At 42.9% G+C, this 15,768-nt stretch overlaps 1 protein-coding gene across 1 annotated transcript; it reads right to left on the minus strand.

The window, feature by feature from the left end:
* Nucleotides 1–1,927: 1,927 nt before the first annotated feature.
* Nucleotides 1,928–15,696, minus strand: dnaja2b (DnaJ heat shock protein family (Hsp40) member A2b). Its single transcript, XM_014148459.2, has 9 exons — nt 15,400–15,696; nt 14,678–14,737; nt 13,791–14,026; nt 13,616–13,696; nt 13,329–13,462; nt 13,030–13,226; nt 12,657–12,801; nt 12,453–12,580; nt 1,928–3,516 (listed from the first exon to the last, which is right to left on the minus strand). The coding sequence occupies exons 1-9, from the start codon at nt 15,475–15,477 to the stop codon at nt 3,328–3,330; spliced, it is 1,248 nt and encodes a 415-aa protein (XP_014003934.1). The 5' UTR covers nt 15,478–15,696; the 3' UTR covers nt 1,928–3,327.
* Between the last annotated feature and the right edge of the window lie 72 nt (nt 15,697–15,768).

Below are 15,768 nucleotides of genomic sequence, written 5' to 3' on the forward strand. Positions count from 1 at the left end.
CAAATGCACTATATTTGACTACCTTGAGTATTTGAAAAGTTGGCCCAGGTACGTCTCACACACAGATCTAGGATCAGAAACACTGTCACACAGAGATCTGAACTGTGTATTCTTTGTGTTGTGGTTCTGTAGGTCATGTCTACTGCAACAGAGCAACAAGAGGAAGTGGGTGAGGTGAGTGTGCACTGTGACACACACAACACCCCCGGATTCACACACTATGACACACCTGGACACATACACTACAACGACACAACCAGAGACACAGACCAGGTGGCGTTGGACTCGTCTCTGTTCCAGTACAGCTCTGAGGTTGAACAGCTCTTACCGCCTACAGACCAGCACCCCACTACGGGCCAGGTAGTCTATGTTCGTCTCTCGTTCCATCTGGCTCTCAGATTCAATGTGGCACTCTTAAGATTCTGTTTGGCTCACCAATGTTCCATCTGGCTCACTAAGGTTTTGATTATAACTGTGATGACTGTGTGTGTTGCAGAAGGAGTTGATGATGGAGCAGTCAGAGAAGACAGAAACACTTCCTAATGTGCCCACACACACCCCTATCACACACACTCTGCCCCCTGAGCACACACACACTGAGGAGCCTCCAACATGGGGCAGAGCCCAGCAGGAGGCTGAGACAAGGCGCGGAAGTCCACCGGTCAATGAGGAACACACTGATGACCTCACTGCTTTGGGAGCCAATGGAAGTGCTTACCCACGCTCTGTGGGAGGGGAGAGGGAGGACATGACAGAGCTCTGGGCCCTGAGTAGACCTGCACCCCTTACATCAGCCCATGAGACCCTTAACACCCCACACACTACTCTAGAAGGAGACAGAACAATGGAGGGAGAGAAAACAATGGGGAGTGTGATGGAGAGAGAAAAAACATTGGAGCCAGTCTCTATGATGGAGAGAGAGAAAACAATGCGCAGCTTGGTGGACCTGCAGAGGAAGGTGGAGCAGAAACAACAGCGAGACAGAGAGAGACAATTACTGAGGGTGAGACAACTACTGAGAGTGAGACAGAGTGGGGGTGATCAAGAGAAGGGAGAGAAAGAATGGAACAGACAGGGACTACTGAGGGTGTGTGAGAGAGCGAGAGCACTGTACCAAGGGTGGGTTTTTAGAAAGAAAGGCACAGAACAAAGGGAAAAAAATATTATAAAAGAGAGATGTCACTAAGGCATGTGACTACTTCCTGTGTCAGGTCCAGGAGCGGCTGTCAATCATTCAGAACAAGAAGTCCCAGGAAGACCTGATGGGCCTCAGACAGACTGACAGACTCCGACACCTCACACATAACCTGCCCCAGGTGACAAACACACACACAACCACATGTAATATACCCCATTGTCCGGCATTGGAGGGGGTGTGTGATTCTGGACTGTGTGTTTCTGTCAGGCGGATAAGAGCCAGCAGAAGACAGTGGTCAGAGAGAGACTGGAGCAGCTGAGGAGAGAACGATCCTACGTCATGCAGTCCAAACGAGACAGGTAACACACACACACACACACCCACACAATATGTAAGAGATACAGGTAACAAACCAGACTGGTGTCAAGTTCCACCTTTCACTCGTTCTTTATTCACGCTTTCCCTTTTGCTCTCCCTCCTCCCAGGAATACAGCAGGCTTCAAGGAGCTGCTGGGTCCAGTGAGACTCCACAGTGCAGAGCCAAACGACACTGCTGACTCACTCAGGCTAGCCACCAGCGCAAGCTAATTTTGCTATTACTACACATCTGTCTCACTAGAAATCTGATAAGTATTTGCTGGTTAAAGTCCCGCCCCGGCTGTTCCCCCCTCAATCTGTCACACTACACTACTACCCACCCCGTTTACAAGCCACACTAGCCATTTCTGGCTTCTTCTGTCATTAGCTTATACTGTAGCCTGATGGTAAGTGGATGAACACAAAAACAGAGCTGATTATACAGTTTATTATACAGTTTAATTGTCATCCTGACAAACATGAGCATCATTAACAATAATAACATCATTTACTAAATAAAGCCCCTGTCTGTAGCGTGTCCCTCCAGTGGCCTATATAGCATATATACAGTGACAGTCAGATTACTACATCTCTACAGTTTAAAGTAGCCTCCTATCCACTCCATCTGTACTGATCTGACAGAACGACATGAGAAAGGAAATCCATGTGTGGCCTAGTAACGCCATCCTGCTATCACCTGGCTCATGTTCAATAGTGCACACTAATGCAAAATGTTGAAACAGGAAATTATTGTTTTTCCAGGTAGTGTTCCAAAACATTTGTGCCAACTGACCATGATGTCTTGTCCCATCAGTGCAGATGAAGAACAGGAATTTGGATAGGAGGGAAGGAGGCAACTGTAGAGTATTGAGATGTGACCGTGTACAGGGGCTGGGGTTGGTATTTACAGAGCTAAGGGAATGGAAGTTGAGATGGCATGTGTGACAGTTGTACTGGCATGGAAAGTTGTGTATAATGCACAGGTCAGAGGGCAGGGGTCAGGGGCTAAATGTTACATGGTCAAGGTGGGAGAGAAGTTCAACACATTCAAATCTTTTTATCTTTAATTGAACATAAACGAGGTCTCCACTCACACTGGTGATACACACAGAACACACACCGCTATGAGCAGAGAAGCCAGAATATTCTACAGCAGCTCACACACACCCAGCTACTAAATCACACACACACACTCACTCAGTTTAGAGTATGCTACTCAAGACACAAGCTCTGTGGTCACACGCACGCATGCGCAAAAGCACAATCCTCACACAGAAGAGAAACATGTTGTTTTCTGACAAATGTAAATAAGCCTAAAGATTGAAGCTATTTGATTGGTGGAGAGAAATCTTAAACAGGTAGTCCCGAGGTGCCTCGGCGATGGTTTGAGCTTACAGGAAGCAATACAATAGCTTTCTGTGTGGCTCAGCAGGCCGCCGTGTAGACCAGGGGCTATGGTAGGTCTGTGTTAAATGTGTTTTCAGCATGCGCTGGTGTGTGACTAAGCCTAGACTACGACACTGAAGCCTGTTAGAAGATAAATTAATAATTTCACTAGACAATATTTTCATTTTGTACACAAGGTTCCCAAATGACAACGTTTCCAGACAGATGTAGAGCCTACAAACCTAAGATGTCAAATGGCCAGTAAACATCCATCACAGCCTGCTGACCACACTCAAACACACACACTGATTGGCTGATGGAGGAATGAAGAGGATGGAGGGTCCTGATGGGACCTGGGGGTGGGGCAGTGGAGGGGTGCCCTTCCCTCCGAGTACTCAACAGATGGGCACACAGACCAGCGAGAGAAGGGTGTGTATGTATTCAGTCTACTGGTGGGCACACTGTACCCCTGGGCCATGTGGTCCACCCTCCTCATCAGAGCTGTCGTTGTAGGCCTCTCTCCTGGCCCCCGCTGACCCCTGACCTCTGACCTCACAGTCCTGAAGGTCAACCTCTTCCGCCTCCGATGAGATAACTGGAACCTCCGCACGCCCAGGCAGCAGATCCTCCAACTCCTAAAAACACAGAAAAAACACACATTCTGCATATCTCAGTACCAGGTTAGCCGGTAATAGCCGTCTTTTGGATGATACAAAAATGTAAATCGGTCTATAGGTTAATTTGCATAATTTTGTGTACTTATATTTGCGGGTGTATTTTTGTTAGTTTCAAGATTATTATTTACACACGCACAGCATACAGATACAGAGCCAAGTTTATGCAGAAAATTGGTCAGACGGTGCAAGAGCGGCTGCTACAGCTCCTGTTGCTGCTGGAGTGAAACGTGCTTTTATAAGCCCAATCATTGCACAACAATTCTAAATGAATTCACATGTTAAAAACTGTTATGATAGCCACCATTAAAAATAGGTACTATTTTTATTTCTCAACTGGTAATTGAAGTGCACTTCCCATTCAAGTGCATATACAGTGCCTTCAGAAAGTACTCACATGCTACCTTTTTCCACATTTTGTTGTGTTATAGACTGAATCACCTTTATGTGATTGTTTGAAAATCAGATGAAAACATCATGACTGGTTGTGTTTATGCCACGTTAAAAGGCATTTGCCGCGTGTCCATAAAGGAAGCTAACAGGCTGACTACACCGCGAGAGTTGCAAATTAAATTTAGAAATCTATGTTATTCAATTATTGCACCCACACTGCTTTCGCGCGCCAACGGGCGTCTGCGTTGCCAAGGGCTAAAATAGAAGTCAGTTCTATGTCTGACGCAGATCGCGCTGCAAGTCCTGCCTCTCCCATCTCCCCATTGGTTTATAGAAGCAGGTACCCACGTGCCATCTCCTCATTGGTTATACCCACATGGGTGACTGAAAAATGAACGAGATCAGTGGCAGTAACGCACCTAATTTATGAAAGTTGCCAATCGCAATATAAAGTCAAGAGAAGAAAAAGCCTAGGAGGAGAGGACTAGAAACGATTTGGTTGACCGTTTTATGTGTGGATTAATTGTCGGAGTAGAGGACCTTGTGCATTTCAGGTAAAATAACTCAATGTTTATATCCCAGGACAAATTTGCTACCAACAGCAAGCCAGCTAAATAGGACAAATTATTTATATATATATATATATATATATATATATATATATATATATATATATATATAAACATGTTTACAACCCAATATTGTTAATCAACCAGGTTGTCACCGAAATACTTATAATAGCAGCCTTACGTTAATGCCAATGCTGATTTCTATGCATGTTTTCACTTAATAATTGGAGTAAAAAGCTGTATTTGTCAGATTTGATGAATATATAAATGTTGGGAAAGACGACCTGTAAAACAAATCTGTTTGGTTTAAATTCCCCTGGTGAAACTGTGTAGTATTTGCAACTATAACGAATCTGGACTATGATCAATTAAACCGTATCAATGCAGCTAAACAGGTTAATGTAAAATAATGAATTATGTTGGCTTACAGTTATGGCACTTCCAAGGCTGTTTCATGATGATTATTACAATCGTGTCAATCACGTTATATACTTAGGCTATTGTAACAAGGCATATGCCAGCATTATTGGCTAGACTTTCATGGCAATGGCCATTAGAGCTCACTTTTCCACGTATGAGCCCTGGTTAGAGTCCCTATTGCAGCTTTCACTTTATTCCGCTATATTGGTGGCAGCGTTGGGATCACCTCCAGCTCACATCTAGTTATGTGATCTAGAGGTGGGAAGCATTCGGTTTTTCAACAACGTCTTGTGTGTTATTACATTGATATATCTAGTGAACAATAGATAAGCAACAATGGGAGTGACAAATAGAAGTAGTTACTACAGGTGGGATCAAGCCTTACATCAACGTTGCCTGAAGCTGAATGGAAAGTGCTATGTCCTGACCAGTTATTCAGAAGAAAAATCCTCTGTGACTGTCTAATTTACATAAGTGAACTTATCAGTGTGGAACCAAAACAAACACATTCTACACATTTACAAACTACCTGTTTAAAGTGTTATTACAACCATGGTGTTATTTTGTTACTAAAACTTACATATCTAATAACCTGACGATGATCCCACATCATATGGGCAGACAAATAATGTAAGTGTGTTATGCAGCAAAACACAACTATCCTTTTTTTAGGATGCAGACCAGTAATATGAATCACTGTTGATCCATCCTGTTCTGATCTAATAAGATGGATATTGGATTTTCTACAGCCTAGAATTGAGGCCTTTCACAGTCATGAAGGACATTTCTAGGCCCTTCTTGGTTCTCATTGGCGAAGACTGAACTCAAGTTAGGGGTCAGACTCTCCTATATCACTTTTCCCAACATGTTATGCCCCAGAGGTTGTAAATAAACCCTTTTTAAAATTTCTTACGGATCAAATCCCTTTAGCGGGATCGATTTGACAACAGCCAGTGAAAGTGCAGTGTTATGCACAGAATTAAAGATACACTTCTCCTTAATGCAACCGATGTGTCAGATTTCAAAAAAGCTTCACGGCGAAAGCACACTTTGCAATAATCTGAGTACAGCGCTCAGACACCAAAAGAAGCTATACAGATACCCGCCATGTTGTGCAGTCAAAAAAGTCAGAAAAAGCATTATAAATATACACTTACCTTTGATGATCTTCATCAGAATGCACTCCCAGGAATCCCAGTTCCACAGTAAATGTTTGTTTTGTTCGATAAAGTTCATTTTTATGTCCAAATACCTCCATTTTGTTTGCGCCTTAGGTTCACTATTCCAAATGCAAGGTGCGCGCTTACTAAGTCCAGACAAAACGTCAAAAAACTACTATACTACAGTTTGTAGAAACATGTCAAACGATGTATAGAATCAATCTTTAGGATGTTTTTATCATGAATCTTCAATAAAATTCCAACCGGACAATACCTTTCTCTTTAGGAATGAAGATCAACTCAGCTCGCTCCCAAGGCCGTGCGCGTTACTGAGCTCATACCTTTTTTTCAGATACCTGACTCCATATGCTCTCATTCTCTCCCCAATAACAGTAGAAGCCTGAAACAACGTTCTAAAGACTGTTGACATCTAGTGGAAGCCTTGGGAAGTGCAATATGACCCCACAGACACTGTATATTGGATAGGGAATCACTTAAAAAAACTACACGCCTCAGATTTCCCACTTCCTGGTTGGATTTTTCTCAGGTTTAAGTGCTGATGCGTCACTAAAGCTGTGTCACAGTCGGCCGTGACCAGGAGACACGAGGCGGCACACAATTGGCCCAGCATCGTCCGGGTTAGGGGAGGGTTTGAACGGGGGGCTTTACTTGGCACAACGCACTCTAGCGACTCCTTGTGGTGGGCCGGACACCTGCAGGCTGACTCAGTTGTCAGTCCAACAGTGTTTCCTCTGACACATTGGTGCAGCTGGCTTCCGGGTTAAGCGGGCGGGTGTTAAAGAAGCGTGGTTTGGTGGGTTCATGTTTTGCTGGACGCATGACTCGACCTTTGCCTCTCCTGAGCCCATTGGGGAGTTGCAGCAATGAAACAAGATCGTAATTGGATGACAATCAATTGGATATAATGAAATTGGGAAGAAAAAGGGGGTACATTTTTGTTTTGTTTTATTCGTTGAAATGACAGTTTCAATAAATTACTTAAATGGCACCATTTTTTTATTGACTGAATGAGACAATTTAGCAATTAGGATTCGTTATCTATAATGGTTATGATAAATTAGGCATTTGGCGCAGTGTTGACATACAGATAAATTCACCGATTTGAAAGTACTCCAACAGTCCAAAAAGGTCTATCCCTAGCCAAAATATGACCAAACGTGGAGGTAATTATTTTATAATGACTTCCATATACAGTGGGGGAAAAAAGTATTTGATCCCCTGCTGATTTTGTACGTTTGCCCACTGACAAAGAAAGGATCAGTTTATCATTTTAATGGTATGTTTATTTGAACAGTGAGAGACAGAATAACAACAAAAATATCCAGAAAAACGCATGTCAAAAATGTTATAAAGCGTCCCACCCCTGGTACACCCTATCAACAGCAGGTGAAATATCAAGGGCGCCAAATTTGAAAACAATTAACCTGTTGGGGGTAGGGGGCAGTATTGACACGGCCGGATAAAAAACGTACCCGATTTAATCTGGTTACTACTCCTGCCCAGTAACTAGAATATGCATATAATTATTGGCTTTGGATAGAAAACACCCTAAAGTTTCTAAAACTGTTTGAATGGTGTCTGTGAGTATAACAGAACTCATATGGCAGGCAAAAACCTGAGAAGATTCCTTACAGGAAGTGCCCTCTCTGACAAGATCTTGTTCTTCTTGTCTTTGTTTATTGAAGACTGAGGATCTTTGCTGTAACGTGACACTTCCTACGGCTCCCATAGGCTCTCAGAGCCCGGGAAAAAGCTGAATGATATCGAGGCAGCCCCAGGCTGAAACACATTATCACATTTGGATAGTGACTGGTCAGAGTACTCTGAGACTCAGGCTCGTGCACGAGATGTTTTTATTTTCTCTCTCTTTGTACGTATACACGCATTCCCGGTCGGAATATCATCGCTTTTTTATGAGAAAAATGGCATAAAAATTGATTTTAAACAGCGGTTGACATGCTTCGAAGTACGGTAATGGAATATTTAGAATTTTTTTGTCACGAAATGCGCCATGCTCGTCACCCTTATTTACCCTTTCGGATAGTGTCTTGAACGCATGAACAAAACGCCGCTATTTGGATATAACAATGGATTATTTGGGACCAAACCAACATTTGTTATTTAAGTAGAAGTCCTGGGAGTGCATTCTGACGAAGAACACCAAAGGTAATCAAACTTTTCTAATAATAAATCGGAGTTTGGTGAAGGCTAAACTTGCTGGGTGTCTAAATAGCTAGCCCTGTGATGCCGGGCTATCTACTTAGAATATTGCAAAATGTGCTTTCACCGAAAAGCTATTTTAAAATCGGACATATCGAGTGTATAGAGGAGTTCTGTATCTATAATTCTTAAAATAATTGTTATGCTTTTTGTGAACGTTTATCGTGAGTAATTTAGTCAATTTTTTGTAAATTCACCGGAAGTTTGCTAGTTCTGAACGTCACATGCAAATGTAAAAAGCTGGTTTTTGATATAAATATGAACTTGATTGAACAAAACATGCATGTATTGTATAACATAATGTCCTAGGGTTGTCATCTGATGAAGATCATCAAAGGTTAGTGCTGCATTTAGCTGTCTTCTGGGTTTTTGTGACATTATATGCTAGCTTGAAAAATGGGTGTCTGATTATTTCTGGCTGGGTACTCTGCTGACATAATCTAATGTTTTGTTTTCGTTGTAAAGCCTTTTTGAAATCGGACAGTGTGGTTAGATTAACGAGAGTCTTGTCTTTAAAATGGTGTAAAATAGTCATATGTTTGAGAAATTGAAGTAATAGCATTTCTAAGGTATTTGAATAACGCGCCACGGGATTTCACTGGCTGTTACGTAGGTGGGACGAAATCGTCCCACTGGCTCTAGAGAAGTTAAATGTCATAATTCAAATTTCTCAAACATACAACTATCTTACACCCTTTGAAAGATAAACATCTCCTTAATCTAACCCCGTTGTCCGATTTCAAAAAGGCTTTACGGCGAAAGCATAAAGTTAGATTATGTTAGGACAGTACATTGAAAATAGCTGTGTGTAATGTTTTGTCAATGCAAAGACAGGCGTCACCAAAAGCAGAAAACCAGCTAAAATTATGCACTAACCTTTGACAATCTTCATCAGATGACACTCCTAGGACATTATGTTAGACAATATATGAATTTTTTGTTCTATCAAGTTCATATTTATATCCAAAAACAGCATTTTACAATGGCGTTGATGTTGAGAAAATATTTTCCCTCCAATACCGCCAGTCAATCAGCACAACAAATTAAATAATTACTATTCGAAACCATTGGTAAAATATTATATTGTCATTCAAAGAATTATAGATTAACATCTCGTGAACGCAACCGCATTGCCAGATTTAAAAGTAACTTTACTGGGAAATCACACTTTGCAATAAACGAGGTCCTGTGCTCAGAAAAAAAGGCTTGGCGATACAGACTAGGTGCCATGTTGGAGAGATCTAAAATCAAAATTCTATGTAAATATTCCCTTACCTTTGATTATCTTTATCAGAAGGCACTTCCAGGAATCCCAGGTCCATAACAAATGTAGTTTTGTTCGAAAAAGCTCATAATTTATGTCCAAAAAGCTCCGTGTTATTAGCGCGTCCTGTAGGCTACTCAAAAACATGAACGTCACCCGCCGGACTTGTCTTCACCAAAGAGGGAAAAAAATATATTTACGTTCGTTCAAACATGTCAAACGTTGTATAGCATAAATCATTAGGGCCTTTTTCAATCAGAACTTCAATAATATTCAAGGCGGACGATTGCATTCTCTTTTAAAACGTATTGGAACGAGAGTACCCAAACATGCACTCGTGTGCCAGAGTAGTATAGGCCATCCGATTATGACCAACTTTCCAAGTCTCTTGTTCGGTCAGTTTTCACAGTAGAAGACTCAAACCACTTTGTAAAGACTGGTGACATCTAGTGGATGGCGTAGGAAGTGCTCAATGATTAATAAGTCCCTGTGTGTTTCAATGGCATAGGCTTAAAAGTAATTCAACACATCAGATATCCACTTTCTGTAAGAATTTGTCTCAGGGTTTTGACTGCCATATGAGTTCTGTCATACTTACAGACACCATTCAAATAGTTTTAGAATATTCAGAGTGTTTTCTATCCACATCTGTTAATAGCTTCTGAGGTATTCTCAATACTGCCCCCTAGCCCCAACAGGTTTTAAAGGGAGTGCTCTTAACCGCAGCTTGTTACCTGTAAAAAAAGACACCTGTCCACAGAAGCAATCAGATTCCAAACTCTCCACCATGGCCAAGACCAAAGAGCTCTCCAAGGATGTCAGAGACAAGATTGTAGACCTACACAAGGCTGGAATGGGCTACAAGACCATCGCCAAGCAGCTTGGTGAGAAGGTGACAACAGTTGGTGCGATTATTCGCAAATGGAAGAAACACAAAAGAACTGTCAGTATCCCTCGGCCTGGGGCTCCATGCAAGATCTCACCTCGTGGAGTTGCAATGATCATGAGAACGGTGAGGAATCAGCCCAGAACTACACGGGAGGATCTTGTCAATGATCTCAAGGCAGCTGGGACCATAGTCACCAAGAAAACAATTGGTAACACACTACGCCGTGAAGGACTGAAATCCTGCAGCACCCGCAAGGTCCCCCTGCTCAAGAATACATATACATGCCCGTCTGAAGTTTGCCAATGAACATCTGAATGATTCAGAGGACAACTGGGTGAAAGTGTTGTGGTCAGATGAGACCAAAATGGAGCTCTTTGACATCAACTCAACTCGCCGTGTTTGGAGGAGGAGGAATGCTGCCTATGACCCCAAGAACACAATCTCCACCGTCAAACATGGAGGGGGAAACATTATGCTTTGGGGGTGTTTTTCTGCTAAGGGGACAGGACAACTTCACCGCATCAAAGGGATGATGGACGGGGCCATGTACTGTCAAATCTTGGGTGAGAACCTCCTTCCCTCAGCAAGGGCATTGAAAATGGGTCGTGGATGGGTATTCCAGCATGACAATGACCCAAAACACACGGCCAAGGCAACAAAGGAGAAGCACATTAAGGTCCTGGAGTGGCCTAGCCAGTCTCCAGACCTTAATCCCATAGAAAATCTGTGGAGCTGAAGGTTCGAGTTGCCAAACGTCAGCCTCGAAACCTTAATGACTTGGAGAAAATCTGCAAAGAGGAGTGGGACAAAATCCCTCCTGAGATGTGTGCAAACCTGGTGGCCAACTACAAGAAACGTCTGACCTCTGTGATTGCCAACAAGGGTTTTGCCACCAAGTACTAAGTCATGTTTTGCAGAGGGGTCAAATACTTATTTCCCTCATTAAAATGCAAATCATTTTATAACATTTTTTACATGCATTTTTCTGGATTTTTTTGTTATTCCGTCTCTCACTGTTCAAATAAACCTACTATTAAAATTATAGACTGATCATATCTTTAAGTGGGCAAACGTACAAAATCAGCAGGGGATCAAATACTTTTTTCCCCCACTGTAACATTGAAACCAGTAGCCTATTTCACTCATGTTCTACTAGTTTTCAAATCAACTTTTTCATTGTCCAGTAGCCAAAAGATCTCCCCTCTCAAAATATCTAACAGATATGTTAATTTATATCTCATCATGACAACTGTGTTTTCCCGCTAATTGCATTATGGAATGAACACTCACGCATAGCCTACTGCCTTGTGCGCTCATAATGTGAAGAAATAATAGTTTATAAAAATGCTAAGCTAAACATTCTGAACTGTTGCATCAGCCTCATTGCTGCTGCTGCTGAAAAAAATAAATGTAGCCTAGCCTAGCCTAGCCAACCATACTGGTTGTATGAATTTAGGATCTATCGTCCCACAACTGTCCCATAGTCTGTTTGGGATAGGCTATTTCTTTCTCGCACAGAATGACAAGCTGACCAATAGAAAAAGTAAATTGTTCTACTATGGGGGATAGTAGATTGACGTAGACTAGTGATTTTGCTGTTCATTACTCGTCTTATTGTGCATCGGAATTCGGTAAGGAGGCACGAAATTGCATCCTCGACATGTTCTGTTAAGATGAATTACCATAATCTAAATGTGATTTCTGTCATTCTGAGCACTGTGGGTGGATGGCCTAATTAGGTTATGCACCCAATGCATATGGGACTGGTAAATTTCTCAAATGTACGATAAATTAAAATGCTGCCAGTCAAATGTCCGGCGGCGTTACATTTTCCTAATGGAAACCCTGCTCAGTACGATCATGTAGACAAAGTGATGGTTGAGACAATGTGTGATGTCCTGAACTGTGAACTAAGTGGTTGGACACCTTAGGCAGGCCAGTTGGTTCTTAGAGGTACTTACAGAGAGTTTCTCAGGACTGATCCAGTTGTTTTCAGGGAACTGGACGTCAAACTTGATGAACAGATCTCCCTTCTCAAATGGGTTCCTGTACTGAGGCATCCCCTCTCCCTTCACCACCCGGATACAACCTGACACAAACAATCATCAATTTAATGATACAGGTCGGACCAAATAGATATATACTTGAGGTGATGTGTGTTTTACCTGGCTCTATAACCTTGCCGGGGGGATATTTGACAGCGAGCTGGCGTCCGTCGAGGTGTGTGACTGCCAGTTGGAAGCCACACAGAGCCTCCACCAGGCCGATACGCTGCGTCATGTGAAGGTCATGGCCGTCACGACGGAACCCCTGCACAACACACACACACACACACACACGTAACACTTTCTCAGCACTTTGACCCAACTGCTCTGAATGACAAGTGGGATGAGAGTTTCAGGAATGTCTCAAACTCAGAAGATGTGAATTGAGGGCCATCTTCATGGAGGAATCTAAGGAATTTCCGAACACTTCACTTGAAGTTTAAGTCTTCAAGTACTTTCTGCTACAATGTGTGTGCGAGTGTGTGTATATTACCTCATGCTCCTTCTCCTGTAGGACCAGTAGTATGTCTCCAGGCTCAGTGCCTGGGGCTTGGTCAGCCTCTCCTGTGAAGCTGATCTTCTGGCCGTGTTTCATGCCTTTATCAACATGGACCTCCAACAGCTTGGTCTCCTTGTTCACCTTACGACCCTCACACTTCTTACAGCGGTCCTTCTCACTGATCACCTCCCCTATACAAAAACATCAAACAGATTAGTTTCCTATCAGAAAATGTGTTTCAAAAGTGTATTCATAACATTGCAGACTATGTGAATGTGTGTGTGTTTTCCTACCCTCTCCGTTGCAGTCTGTGCAGACTGACTGCATCTGTTGGACCATGCCAGGAGCCAGCTGTCTGATCATGATCCTCATGCCTCTCCCTCTGCAGGCCACACACTTCTGCACCGCCCCCGCCTTACCCCCCGCACTGGAGACAGACCAAAGTGAGGAGAGTAAAGTGTCACATTAAACAATATAGCTCATGTTAAAGATGTGATTTATTTCAAAAAGTGGAGTAGCTCAGCAACTACTAACATTGATTTTCACATGAAATACATTCTTTAAAAGTGTGTAGACTCACCCATTGCAGGAAGCACACAGGACATTCTTGCTGAGCTGTAGTTTGGTTGTTTTACCATTGTAGAGGTCTTCCAGTGATACTCTGTGTTAGAAAGGTAGGCAGGGTTAGGTAAGGCATAACCAACAATGTCTGGATGGAAGACTAGAGAAGTGAAGGGAGAGTAACTGTCACTCACTTGAGGGGGTGCACCATGTCCTCTCCTCTCCTGCGTCCCCCGTTGCGTCCTCCCCCTCCACGTCCCTGCCCCCCCATAAAGCCAAACAGCCCCCCTCCAAAGATGTGGGAGAAGATGTCGTCCATGCCAGCCCCTCCACCACCTCCCTCCCGCAGCCCCTGCTCTCCATAGCGATCATACAGCTCCTTCTTCTCTGGATTGGTCAGCACCTCATAAGCAAAGCTGATCTCCTTAAACTGTGAAAAAAGGGGTGAACCATTAGGGACATGCCATTCTTTATCATAACTACCTCCCACAGACATTCTACAACCTCAGGTGACATTGTTCCACTGTTTACTTTAAATCTGCATGAACAATCACCACATGCAGTTGTCTCACAGATACTCCTCTCCCAATGCAATAGTCTAACATGGTTTACTTTCCTCTCCTCCTTCATCTGCACTGATGTTACACAGGTCAGTTGAGAGATGCAGAACATGCTGGTTAGGAATTAGCTTTCACCTGCCAGTTATCTCAAGTCAGTGCTGTATATGAAGCAGATGAGACCAAGAGAGAGAAGGAGCCTTTACAGACTAGCCAGGTGCACTCCTACTCTCGAGAGGAGGTCATTTGAGTAATACCAAAGTCAATTAATATCAATCTTAGTTACTGTTCAATACAGATAGGCCTGTGTAATGGTACTACCATGGCTGGTGATCCTGATGTGGCGTGATTAGCATGCTTCTACACCTGCATTGCTTGCTGTTTGGGGTTTTAGGCTGGGTTTCTGTACAGCACTTTGGGATATCAGCTGATGTAAGAAGGGCTATATAAATAAATTTGATTTGATTTAATTTGTGATTCGTTGTGTGCTGTGTCACATGTGTGTATAACCACCTGTCTCTTACCTTGTCCCCGGCATCTGGGTTCTTATCAGGGTGGTACTCTTTGGCCAACTTGCGGTATGCCTGCACACAAAAGAGACAACTACATCAGTTACTGTCTCTGGCTATTATAGGGCCAACATTTTTCTAACTGCGTAGCTTTACACTGCTGCTGCCGCAATACCAACACTTTGTGAATCTGAAAATCTTCCAGCTAGCTAATAGTCTAACCAGAAATTCTGATCGTATGTACTAACCGGCTAGCTAACACATAGCCTAACTAGTACCTCTATGGTTCTACGCTGACAGATTTGTTTCCTCGCGCTAACGTTAAGCCAGCTAGCCACTGCAGCTAACTTCGAGCAGCAATCTGCAGCGCATCGTCTAGCAACGATCTGACTCCGTCTGGGATAACGAATGTTACTTTTCTATGCATTAAGGAAGGCCTAACGTTAGTTTCCCATGTATAAAATACATCTAACCAAATTCCTAACAGATAACTAACTGTCTAGCTACCTTAGATCAGGTTGTCAATCAGAGAAAGACATAGCTAGCTTTTCATTATATAAGTTATTTTCTCCAGAAATATCCACTGTCTAACTCGCAAGGCTAGTTAGCTTAGCATCTGAACAGTGTTGGCAAGGCCACACCAACCCAGTTTTGCTGTCTAATTATTCACCAAAATGTCTGTGTAGGCACTGTGGTGGTGGTATTTTTTTAAAACAATAATAACACCTGTCACGTACCTTCTTTAGCTCGTTTTCGGAAGCGGAGGGTGAAACTCCAAGGATGTCGTATAGCTTGGTATCCACAACGTTGGCCATAACGCTATCTATCTAGGGCTACACACAGAGAAAGACCTGCGGAATTGCGGATGAAAGGAAACGAGACAAAACAAGCCGGGTGGAAACGTCATACGCAATGCGTCAATTTGGGTCAGCCCGCTGTCAGTCAGCTGATGTGCTCCAGAGAGACGATGAGAGTCATGACGTACAGTTAGCTACAAACATACATATGTATCTGTATAACGTTATCTGTAGGCTAACAGTTACAGCTTCGGATAACATCTGCTTGTCAATTTTGGAAGTATCCTCCTGACTGTGTCACCCAGTTAT

The sequence above is a fragment of the Salmo salar genome, chromosome ssa16 (assembly GCF_905237065.1).
Source record: "Salmo salar chromosome ssa16, Ssal_v3.1, whole genome shotgun sequence".
NCBI lineage: Eukaryota > Metazoa > Chordata > Actinopteri > Salmoniformes > Salmonidae > Salmo > Salmo salar.

What these genes read in the sequence shown, in the direction of transcription:
- dnaja2b (XM_014148459.2), bottom strand. Translation starts at nt 15,477, where the DNA reads ATGGCCAACGTTGTGGATACCAAGCTATACGACATCCTTGGAGTTTCA. An exon ending in ACCCAGATGCCGGGGACAAG is followed by an intron (nt 14,027 to 14,677) that starts GTAAGAGACAGG and finishes CTTTTTTCACAG; the next exon opens with TTTAAGGAGATCAGCTTTGC. An exon ending in CACAGACTGCAACGGAGAGG is followed by an intron (nt 13,227 to 13,328) that starts GTAGGAAAACAC and finishes GTTTTTGTATAG; the next exon opens with GGGAGGTGATCAGTGAGAAG.